This window comes from Gymnoscopelus braueri (genome assembly GCF_963280865.1).
Source record: "Gymnoscopelus braueri genome assembly, chromosome: 14".
In the NCBI taxonomy this organism is placed as follows: Eukaryota; Metazoa; Chordata; class Actinopteri; order Myctophiformes; family Myctophidae; genus Gymnoscopelus; species Gymnoscopelus braueri.
Genome location: NC_137619.1, coordinates 25,434,162 through 25,446,612, shown reverse-complemented (window position 1 = coordinate 25,446,612; position 12,451 = coordinate 25,434,162). Strand labels below are relative to the sequence as shown.

The 12,451-nt window shown below is 43.2% G+C and overlaps 1 protein-coding gene across 31 annotated transcripts in view; it reads right to left on the bottom strand.

Moving 5' to 3' along the window:
* Nucleotides 1–12,451, bottom strand: part of camk2g2 (calcium/calmodulin-dependent protein kinase (CaM kinase) II gamma 2) — a 65,152-nt gene that overhangs the window by 26,592 nt on the left and 26,109 nt on the right. For all 31 annotated transcript variants that reach the window (XM_080448525.1, XM_080448552.1, XM_080448535.1 and 28 more), the window contains exons 3-9: nt 10,893–10,952; nt 7,386–7,440; nt 6,163–6,228; nt 5,286–5,358; nt 2,173–2,275; nt 1,945–2,028; nt 607–701 (exon numbers count right to left, since the gene is read on the bottom strand). In XM_080448525.1, the coding sequence (XP_080304651.1) occupies nt 607–701; nt 1,945–2,028; nt 2,173–2,275; nt 5,286–5,358; nt 6,163–6,228; nt 7,386–7,440; nt 10,893–10,952 (536 nt within the window). The remainder of the gene's footprint in view (nt 1–606; nt 702–1,944; nt 2,029–2,172; nt 2,276–5,285; nt 5,359–6,162; nt 6,229–7,385; nt 7,441–10,892; nt 10,953–12,451) is intronic.

Sequence of the window (12,451 nt, the reverse complement as noted above, 5' to 3'; positions counted from 1 at the left end):
TGTCTCCCCCTTCTGCATTCCCTTCACTGGCTTCTGGTTGCTGCCCACATCCAATTTAAGGCATGGCACTTAACTTCAGGATATGATCCACTCCTACCACCCTTCCCACACACTTAGTTTGTCGATTAGGGTTCATGCCATTAACTCCAAACTTGCATTTTGTAAATTGTAATAATGCTTTCTGTGTTGCAAGAGCTCACCCTCAAAAGCTCTGGAAAATCTTTGCCAGCCTATGAAAAACACATCTGTTCTCTGCCAGATCAAACTTTATTCGTAGGCTGATGCCGTTTTTAAAGAGTCTTTAAAAGTGAGCTCTCAGGGCACAGAACATATTGGTCAGTTTTATGTCTGATTTTCATGTCCTCCTCACAATAGTATTCAGGTAAAATTGCCAGGTCAGCCCTTCAATAACTTGTTTAACATGTGTGTGATGAAAGACTATCCGGCTTGCTCTATGTGAGCCTGACTGAGACAGACAGGCTGTAACTGCCGCAGAACATCTTCCATTAGACACATATTGACCAGGTATGATTTGCGGTCAGGACTCACAGCAACCTAGCAAGGCTGGTACACTGATATTCTCTGGTCAAGTTTGTCGATACTCACGTCGTAAGCTCCAGCCTTGATTTGTTGATACAGTTTGTGTTGGTCCTCATCCCAGAAGGGGGGGTAGCCCACCAACAGAATGTACAGGATGACACCTGACACACACGCACACATATGCACATACATAGACAATATGCAAGGGGAGCACGCATGGGCATAAAGGCGCACTCTATTTTCAAAATGTTCTACATATCAGCATTAGCATATGCTCTCTCTCTTATGTGCACACATGCATATAATACATTCCTAGGGATGGGCAAAATATTGTACACAATAGTGTAATACCAGAAACAAGTCGGATAATGTAGATCTCAAGATCCATATGATCCGAGGCACCAAAGTTACATATTTCAGAAAATATGAAACATTATGTAAAGGTTAGAAAAGGGCGCCCCGCAGAGCACCTATCTCCACCAGGCCAGAAGGCCTACCCAGGGAAATGTAAAAGATGGGTTCCAGCCATCAGGACCAGAGGAAGCTGCAGGGGTAAATAGTGTTTCTATTACGTTAGCTCTAGGAGTTAGCAAAAAGTGTGTAGTGTGTACAGTAGAAAATGCAAAATGACGGAACATCTAGTTAGGTGGAAATGGCCTACTGTAGATGGGAAGCTGCGTCATGATCCAAGGAATTCAGGGGAAATACATTTTGATTGTATGACCTACAGTTCAAGAGTTATAGGCTAAAAGATCATGCGGGCTGGTATAGCACCACCACGATTTTAAAAAATTGGTTCTTCCTTGGCCTACTGGCTGCGTGCATGAAAGGTTTGGTGCTGATCAGTCAATCCATTGCCTACAGGGAAGGCCATTCTACTATAAAATGAGGAAAACAAAAAAGCAACCAATGACGTGTAATTCTCCATTCATTGTTCTAGATTGAACCATTTTCTAACCACTCTTGATTTTTCGCTCTATCAGATATTCTCAAAATAGCTAATCTAACATTAAATGCTTCGAAGCGACAGAGATAAGTCATGGAAAAGAAGGTAAAACATAAGAAAAAAAGAAGAGTAAAATTCATGCACATCATGCAGATTCTAATGCAACAATCTAGTGGAGAATCTTGGAACAGAACAAATGTATTAACACGGTAGACAAATACATCTGCTAAACTGAAATGGAATCAGACTGTCAAGAAAGACACTTCAAGAAGAGTTGCCCTGGTTCGCAAATGTGACTGTTAAAATGTTTTAAATCCCCTTTCTGGTATGGATGAATGTAGTTACCTTCATTAAGCTGAAATCATAAAATATTTTGATATTATGTACATTATGCCCATCCCTAACATACACGTTCGCACAAATGCCACACACGCGTGTTGGTGAGCTGCCAAACTGACCACAAGCCCATATGTCCACTGGCTTGCCGTAGGGGTCCTTCCTCAACACTTCTGGGGACAGGTAGCCAGGAGTGCCTGCAAAACCTACAACAACAAAAAATCGCAGACAGATACGTATATCGACATACTGCATTCAAACACATAGATTATGCATATAAACACAAAGGAACCAGAGCTATCAAGAATTCCTACAAGTGAAATCAGAATTAGCTCATAAAAACCTCTTACCGAACCAGGCCTGTTGGTCACCCTGAACTTCAATGGCCAGGCCAAAGTCTGCCAGTTTCACTGCTGCCCCCTTCATCTTACTGGCCAATAACAGGTTTTCTGGCTGCAGTGCACACACACACACACACACACACACACACACACACACACACACACACACACACACACACACACACACACACACACACACACACACACACACACACACACACACACACACACACACACACACACACACACACACACACACACACACACACACACACACACACACACACACACACACACACACACACACACACACACACACACACACACACACACACACACACGAAAGAGTCAGTTAGCAATGGTACAGTGACTTTAACCACATGAACCCTAGCGTCCCTCTTCCAGGGGTGAACATTCGGCGAAAATAGCAGATATACATATATAGATTTAGTGTAGAGGGAAAAACGGAGTGGAGGGGCTCTGGGGGACCCCAGTCAGCTAAATATATAGGGTTTAAGCGTGAAATCATTTTAAACTTGTAGCTAGCTATGGATGAATACATCTAATGATATACAGTAGTGTGATTAATAGTAGTTTAATAGCAGTGTATTTAATCTAGTTTTAATGGAGTCAAAATATATGGTAGTAGTGAGACATACAGTAGCACAGGTCAAATGGGTAGCATCCCACAAAGCATTCTCAAAAAACTAAATAAAACATTCCCAGTCAGCAGACTGTTGAGAGATACAGCGGTTAAAAAAAGGAAAGAAAACAAAGATAGGAAAATAATAATTTCATCACCAAATATTTTTGGGTCGTTTCCCTGTGTAATCACTCCAGACCATATCTTTGGAGTTCATTCTGTTGTTTGACAAAGACCAGTGTCTGTTAGTGACTGCTGTGATTCCAGTAATAAAGACAAAATTATAAATGAATGATTATCTTACAGTGGAGTGGCCCCATGACCAGCAAATAAAATGCCCTAAAGGGCAGGCCAGATGCTTTAAGCCTATCCTGTGCCATGAGAATCCATGAGTGTGTGTGTGCAGAGAAGAGTCACTCATTTGACTTTTCTCTGTGACTACCTTCTCTTTCCATCTATCCATCGACAGTATCTTGCTTTCTGTCTGATGCAATCCACACAATATGTATGGACTTACAGAGATAAAGGTGTGAGGGATATGAAAGCGGAAAAGTCTGAAAAGGAGAGATTATTTAAGGTAGCCAAAGATGAACCGATATAAAAAAAAAGGGGTAAGACGGGAGAGAAAGTGTGAACAAGACAGGGCGAGATAGAGAGATGAAGATGGAAGAAGAGAGAAGAAAAGAACGAGAGAGAGACAAATGGAGACAGATGGAGAGAGACAGAGAAATAGAGAGGCAGAGGGAGAGAAGTCAAAGGACCAAACCAATAAGGAGAGAAGTGTACACAGAAGAATAGGGAGAGATTGTACAAAAAAGAGAGAGCTGGAGGGAGAGGGATAGGGAGGGAGAAATGCAAAGAGAGAGAGACATGGAGACAAAGTGAGACAGAGAGAGACAGATATATAGGTGGGAGGAGGTATAATGGGTCCCTATGCTGCTGCTGCTGCCGCTGCAGCAGCCGCGTGACCTCACCCACAGTTACCACGGCAACGCAGACTGCCACCAGCCAGCATCCCCCTGCCCATCGCTCTGGCTTCAGCCACAAGCCTCCTAAAAGTGTGTATGCGTGCGCGCACGTGTGTGTGTGTGTGTGTGTGTGTGTTGGGGAGGGTATGAAAACATCCTATGGTGTGAGTGAACCTAATCTACCTGATCAAGTTTAGCTCAACTGTAGCGTAAAGAGAGTAATGAGAGGAGACGGCAGAGGGTTACGAAAGGAAATTAAAAATGCAGAGACAAAGAAAGAGGGATAGAGAGAGATGGAGGGCAGGGTGATGTATTCTCCATGTCTTCACTTAGCATTTTAATGCACAGTGCATAATACATACTGTAGTTCTTTTTATAGTTAACACAATGCTACACACATGAGCCCATTGAATCATCAGTAAGACTCTTTACACTAAATGTTAGTCAAGTGTGTTATTCCACGGTGTGATTGTGTGTCTCTGTGTATCTCTGCACCATACCAGCTAGTCCTGTCATGTATGAGTTATGATTGAACTTTATATGGATATGATCTTCAAGCCGGACTGATCAACACATTCCTGCCCAGATAAATCTATCTTTTTTTAACCAGTGAAAAATATATTTTAGAGGCCTTTCTTTTGTAAATGTGTGTCTACTCTACTGTATGTCTCACTACTGTTATTTTTTTTTGTAGGAGACAGTCTTATCTAAGTGTTCCTCCTTGTGTAAGGAAAACATTGTTTGCGTGCGTGCGTGCGTGCGTGCGTGCGTGCGTGCGTGCGTGCGTGCGTGCGTGCGTGCGTGCGTGCGTGCGTGCGTGCGTGCGTGCGTGCGTGCATGTTCTAATCGCAATAAAATATTCTTATACTCATCTACGGGATGACCAATAATTTGATCTATAAATATCTACCACACTTAACAACACTACAAGAAGACAAGAAGCCGTGGAGGTCAGAATGCTGTGATGCCCGCTTTGGGTGAACAATCACCCTGTCGGGGTGCAATCGGCGTCACCAGACATAATTTCACCCACCGCTATGCTATAAATAGCACACAGTCTGCTTTCGTCACTGGCAGAGACGACAGAGAGAGGGATAGAGGAGGAGAGCGTATGGTGGGGTGGGGACAGAGGGTGAATGATAAACACCCGGGAGGCTCATCTCGTCATTCCTTCTGTCCGTCATAATCATGATGTCAAGGGGACCGTGTGTGAGTGAGAGAGACTGTGTGTGTGTGCGCGTGCGTGCGTGCGTGCGTGCGTGTGTGTGCACGCGTGTGTGACTAAAGTCTAAGTTACGCTTGCTGCAGGATGGTGTCGCATGCCGAGAATAACTGAAGCAAGTAACAAAGCATACATTAGGCTTAAGTGAAAGAAAGAGAGATTAACAAATTGTGTAAGCATGCCTGTGTGTAAGAGAGACATTGGTGTGTGTGCGCGTGTGCGTGCGTGTGTGTGTGGTCCTGTGATGTTGCTCAGGAGACAGCTGGTAACCGTGGAAATGATGACTCACCTTGAGGTCTCTGTGTACAATGTCATGCTGGTGGATGTGGCTGACACTTTCCAAGATCTGATTGATGCACTGGCTGCAGGTGAGACAGAAAAGAGATCCCACTCATCAATCCATCATCATCATCATAGGTGTCAATAGATTTTCCATCCAAATGTCAACTGAATTCAAAGCAATGCTGAAACTTTGTAGAACCTTGGATTGTCTACATTAGTTCCCTAAGTGTGACATACAGTAAGTCAAATGTACTAGCATTTTTTGTAGGACACAATCTTAGCTAAGTATTCCTCATTGTGTTAGGAAAATGTGTGTGTGTGTGTGTGTGTGTGTGTGTGTGTGTGTGTGTGTGTGTGTGTGTGTGTGTGTGTGTGTGTGTGTGTGGGGGGGGGGGGGGGGGGTATGAAAACATCCTAAGGGGTAACTGAACCCAAACTACCTGATCCAGTTTAGCTCAACAGTAGCGTGGGTAATGAGAGAAGACGGCAGAGGCTACCGGAAGGAAATGAAAAATATATAGACATTGAAAGAAGGATCGAAAGAGAGAGAGTGAAGCTCCTGGCTTCGTGTCCAAATTAGGCAAATTCTGGTCCCCACGTTCCACCTTTTCACACCCTTCCTCTTTCCATTTTTCTTTCCTGATCACATCCTCCTTTCGTTCCATCACTCTTCCTAGCACTCCGTTTCTTTTTATCATCTTTTGTGCAGACGTTCACACCCCCATCATATTCTCTCTTTCTTTCGTCCTCTTTTTTTGCCATTTACTCTTTTCTGTGTTTGCCCTTCACATCTGCTTCATATGAAGATCTACACACAAACACACAAATACAGTACCAAAGATAAAACCTAGTAGGCAAGCGGGTTAGGCCACACTGTACTGTACCTGGCATCAGCTTCGCTGTAATACTCTCTGGCAACAATGTCTTCAAACAGCTCCCCTCCGGTGACACTACACACACATACGCACGCACGCACAAATGCACGCACAAGCACACAAACACATAAAAGGAGAGGCGCATTGTTATTTGTCTTTTGATTCAGCAGCAGCTTGAGACGTGGCCATTCCTTTGATGATGTGATGCTTGAGAAAAATGTAGAAACACATGGCAGAAGTCAGATGTGCTTGTTTTTTTTTGTCTGTGTGCGTTTGGAATGTAGGAAAACAGAAATAAGAGATAACGGTCTTCTTTCATGAGTTGTCAGTTTTCAGCTGGTTTAGTTTGCTTGGGGTGGCTCTTGTGCTGTCATTGCACTTCATGCACCGTTGGCCTGGAACACACTGCCACTAGTGATGGCCTGTCTGCCCAGTCACTCTCCAGCACACACACATGTGGGTGTGTGTCTGAGTACACTCTACTAAAGCCAACACAGTAAAATCCTCAGCGGACACTCTTGGAGTTACAAATGGATAAATTAACATTGTAGGAATTTACTGTTTAATCTATACTTTCTATATAATCTATACAAATATGACATAACGTAATGAAACGTAGCGTGATCAGTTGAGAATCTGTTATCATTGGTGGGCGACGCATGCCAATGGATGGGTCAGAGTAAGAGCTGCTGGGACAGACGGCCCCTGATTTTCCAGTGATTTAACCACATAGACCCTATTTTGGGCTTGTCATAATAGGCAAACATTTGGAGAAAATAGGAAAACATTCGGTGAAAATAGCAGATCTACAAGCTGACAACACATCGTAACGCGTTGCAATCTTGTAGATTGCCTATTTCGGGCGAGGAGGTTTGGTATAGAGGGGAAAAGGAGAAGGACCAAGTATAGACCCCAGGAGTACCCCAGTCAAAGAAGTGTCAGTTGATAAAGTTTAAGTGGTTATAAGGGCATAAACGACACTAGACTTTTGAGTCTCTCATGCTGTTCCAGACAGTTTTCTGGGAGGAAGGCAAACCAGGTAGAATGTTAAGTGTGCACAGTGAACCACAACAGATCAAATATAATGAACCACATCTTTGTGGAAGATCCAGGACAACCCATACATGGCTTTAAGTTTGTGCGCATATTAATGTGTGCGTGTCTGTGTGTCTGTCTGTGTGTCTGTGTCTGTGTGAGTGTGAGTGTGAGTGTGTGTGTGTGTGTGTACTTACAGGTCAAACACAAGGTAATGGAAGCCTTCTTCTGAGATACTGTCATGGAGTCGTACTGACGAGAAGCAGACAGAGAGAAACAGAGAGACAGAGTTAAATTAGCCATTGCTAAATTCGGTAATAACCTTGTAAAATAAAATATTAAAATCTTTCTCCCAAGCGCAGCCTCCCTTGAACCCTCACCTCAAAAGGAACTGGTTATTGTGTGCGTGTGCGTGTGTGCGCGTGTGTGTGTGTGTGTGTGTGATTGATCACTGGTCAGTAAGATGAAAGCAGATCAAACACAGCTGTGAGCTGTGAACACACTGCTATAATCTCGTGCTGTTATCTCTCTCTTTCTCTATCTCTCTCTCCATCTCTCTATTCAATTCAAGGTGTTTTATTGGTATGACTGTCAAAAATAATATTGCTAATATGGACGATCTGCCTCAGACTCGTTGATTGTCCAGGATTCTTGCATAGACTCCCGGCCATTGAACTGAGCAGGACTACTGTCCTTGAATGAAACAGAGGCTCAATGCACCAGTGGCATGTGGCACGGCCATGCAGTTTTACAGTTGTTAAACATAATTCAACTTCTTTGTATCAGAAATGTCTTTTGGAAGGCTGAAAGTAAAATATTCAGGTCAGGTATTACAGTACATGGGGTGAGACATTTAACAGCTTAAATTATTATTTCTGGCTACATTGGGTGTGTTCGGAAATATAATACTGAGCGCACTGGCCAATACAAACTAATAGGCGAGGGCGCTCCCGGTGCGCATTTCCGCACGCACCCATAGTATCCTGTTAATTGGTGTGTGTGCGTGCGTGTACACCTATACAATATAGCCCCCCATACACAATGGCTACAGACTTGAATATTCTATGTATTGCTACAGAGTAATACATAGAAGTTTGCTCACATAGTTGCATCATTAGTTAAGTTGGGTGACTTTGCATATGTGGACTTTCATTTGGCTGGTGGCCAGTTGCACCTTGCAAATGGAACACATCACGGATGCACCATTTGCCTCAACAGTGGTGGACAAAGTACTCAACCCCAGCCGTTGTTGAGTCAAAGTATAGATACTCCTGGTGAAATATTACTCAACTACAAGTGAAAGTTGCTCTGTCAAATTTGTACTTGAGTTAAAGCACTGGAGTACTTGCTTTTAAAAATACAAAGTACAAATTAAAAGTACAAATTTCAAAGTTACATTTACTTTTTAATATCAATGAATTACTGTATTGAAATTTAGACCATTTCCCCCCCAAAAATATCAACAATAGTGAAAAGCTTAGATCTGCTATTTTCACTATATGTTAAATACGATTCATAATGTACAATAAGTATCCAAAAATACAAGTTATCAGGTAAAGTACAGATACCCCACAAGATTTACTTAAAGGACGACCTTTAGGAGGATCTTCATATAATTGGTCCTCACTAATGCTCATTATAATGTGGTAAAATCTTTGTCTCAGAGGAGGGCTGTGGGCAGTTCAGAAAGTGGCATCTAGTGACATCATCGATGGGGAATCCAAGCTAATAGAAACTGCAGGCTTTCTATTACTGGAAAGTTAGCCTGCTTAAGGATCCATCCATTAGGAACCATTGTTCTCGTGTTAATAAAAATCCAAATTGGGTCATTTTGTTTAAAAGTAAAACCTGCCTAATGATGATGTCACTGGTAGGCGGGTTTCTGAAGTGTCCACCGCCCTCCTATGAGACACAGACCGAGTAGAAAAAAAGTGTACCATTTTATCATGAGCATTAGTGAGGTTTAGGACGGTACTCATTCAGGTAAATGTACTTCGTTACTGTCCACTGCATCTAAATCTATTGTGTGGGGAGAATTACAACGTTCCACCCCTGATGTGTGGGGAAAAAAGAAAGAAAAAACAGCATGGCCGTGATTATTTTGAAATAGCTGTGTGATTACATTCCTGTAAGGTTCACCTCCCCCTCCCTGTTCTTTCTTTTCTCTTGTCAGCGGTCAAACATACAGTGGAAGCCTTCACCTGTTGCCAGGCAACCAGAGAGGTATAGGCATGTACAATCGTTATCATGTCAGCAGAGGTTAGAGAGAGAGGAAGACAGAGAGATAGACAGAGAGAAGAGATGGAGAAAGATGGAGAGGGAGAGAAACCAACACTGTAGGTTACGTTATCTTAATTGGTACCAATAAGTGTGCTGTGTTCGCTTGACAAAAAGAATGTATTTTCTACTGAAAAGTGTGTTGAGACATGCTTTTTCTGTTGAAAATACTTTTTTTTAAATCAGGCATTGCATTTCTAAACCCTACACTAAACCTCTCCTGTGATCTTAGAGCAGTACACTCTCACAGATTTTGAAAATGCCAGAAAATACCTGCACTATATAGTAATGAGCAATTCCAATTTCCTGAATTTGTGTTCATTTCCATCTCTACACAGTAAAAATCCTCAATGTTCATATATCAATTTGTAGCTCAGAGGGCCCTATATTCCACCCGGTGCAGGATGGCACCAAGGGGCAGCGCAATTATGATTGCTATTTTTGTTATTTTCCAATCAATGTGGTTGTAATTTTAAACACCCAGCACCCACATTGTATGAATACCAAATGATCTTGCGCCTATTTAGAGCCCATGTTGGTCTTAAAATGAGGTGTGGTCTGGCGCGAACAGGGCGCAATTCTAGAAGAGTCTGCACTTAGACCTGCTATAACGAAGTAGAATGACCTATGTGGGTTCCAATGCATGCAACCAAAAATCCATCTGAATCTAACAGAGCATTTGATTTTTCATTAGATGAAGAAGAAGAAGAAGAACTTTTACTGTTAATATGTATTTAAAATAGCTGTTTTTTTTTTAAATGCAGCAGAACATCAGGAAAGGAAGGAGGTGCAACACTTTCACAAAAAAAATTGAGGTGCATTAATATTTTTTTGTTAAAAATTCTAAGCTCTTCCTTCAACGGTATTTGGCAAGGAAAGTGACAGAATATTATCCTGGCTGACACGCCCACTTTTTGTCGCTGTGCTTGTCTTCACTCTCCTTTTTTATAATGCCTTTGTGAGTAGACAAGAAAACGACCTGCATTTCTGCCTGGTTGCAACAGCGTTGCTAAGGTGTGACAATTTCAAACCACAACCCTGTACGCAGGTTGGTGAGAAAATTAGGGGTGGGACGGGAAGTAACATAAACTGGATGGAGCTTTAAAGAGCTAGCAAGTAGTGAGGTAGTGTTAGTATGGATAGATCTCCGCCTACTGATACGTCTGGTGACAACTAAATCCAATGAATGGGCTAAAACTGTGTGGAAACGATTTGGAAATTAAAACACAGAACCAATGCAAATATTGGGTCCTTCATATGGGATGGTATCAGGATTGGTTTCCAAAGCAGTGGCCGAAGGTTTATTACCGGTGGTTTTCTCCACCGTCCAAGCCCAGAATTGAGATTTCCCCAGACTTATCAGTAGTCAGAGATCTCTGATCCTGGCTGGCTGAGTGAAACTAAGGTAGTGTTAGAATAGGACTCACCTATGTTTGGGTGTTTGAGCAGACGACAGATTCTGGCCTCTCGTTCCAGTTTCTGATGATCTGTAGAGAGAAACACATAGAGAGAGGGGGTGAGACGTGAGGGTCAGTTCCAGGAATGATAGAAATTGACATTGTTTGACATTGGTCATGATCTTAAACACAGGCATACATAAAACATACACAAACAAGCTATGTCAGCATTTAAATTCTCTGAACGATTTTCTGGGGGGTATTTCTTGTAAAAGGAAGTTGACGGATGATAAACATTTACTGCCATTTATTTTCCCCACAGGGATTATGCTGCTCTCGTTTTGATGTCCCAGCAGTACATAACCAAAGAAAACATCACATTTGGCTGGCATTATAGTAGTATTTGGCTGTATTTTTGCCTTTTACAATACACAAATCAGTGACCTCATCTGTCCATGACTTTCTGGGAAAGACAGTGGAAAGTCCCACATAGTCAATTTTAGAAGTCATCAAGCCTAGAAGATGTATAGATACAGGACCATACTGTTTCCAGTGAGAAATGATGACCGTGCAAGAGAGACACACTGACAATTTGTTGTGTGTGTGTCAGACAGAGGCAGAGAGTAAATATCTTTAAAGTTTATGTCCCACCTTAGGATATGGGTGACACTGGGGTCAATGACTGGGGTTAAGGGGCGGGACAAGCTGCAATTACAGCTTGTCCCCCTATTGGCTGTCTAAGAGCACCTACCAAGTTTGGGGCGTTTGGCATGCTGGTAACTGGAGTTATGGCTGTTTAAACCTCAGCCAATAGGAACACAGAGAGGGTGGGGCAATCGTGCGCCCCGGCAGGGGCCCCTGGGTGCCACACGTGGTCCCTGGTGTGGCTATTCTAATGGCAGACCCCTGACCAGTTTTGGTGCCAAGTTTGGTGCGGATCATAGCAACGGTGCGCCTCGCAGGTCCGCATGTTACGTTTGTGACATCCACCCACCATCCGCCCTCCCACCGTCGGTTGACCCTCTAGGCAATTTTATTATTGCGAACGCAGCGGAAGGAGGCGCGCCGAAGGCGCGCCTCCGCGCAAGTGGAGCTTACTATGAAACCGTGCTTGGGTTGTGTGTGTGTCTGTCTGTCTGTGTGTCTGTGTTCACCTCTCATTGGCTGCATGCACCCATGTGACTCACGCTCTCATTGCCTGCCTGCCCCTGGGTGACATGACTCACATGCGTGCACTGCCTGTAAGCAGCCACCCGAGTGCGCCAGAGTGCAGGAATTTGGACAATGCTCTGACACACACACACACACACACACACACACACACACACACACACACACACACACACACACACACACACACACACACACACACACACACACACACACACACACACACACACACACACACACACACACACACACACACACACACACACACACACACACACACACACACACACACACACACTCAATGTTCTCTCTCCATCACGGTGAAATAACAGGGATTACAAGACAATATTTTCGAGCTGCGTTCGCTTCCAGCGTTCGCGCGTCTTACTTGTAGGATGGTCTTGACCTATATGTAAAGT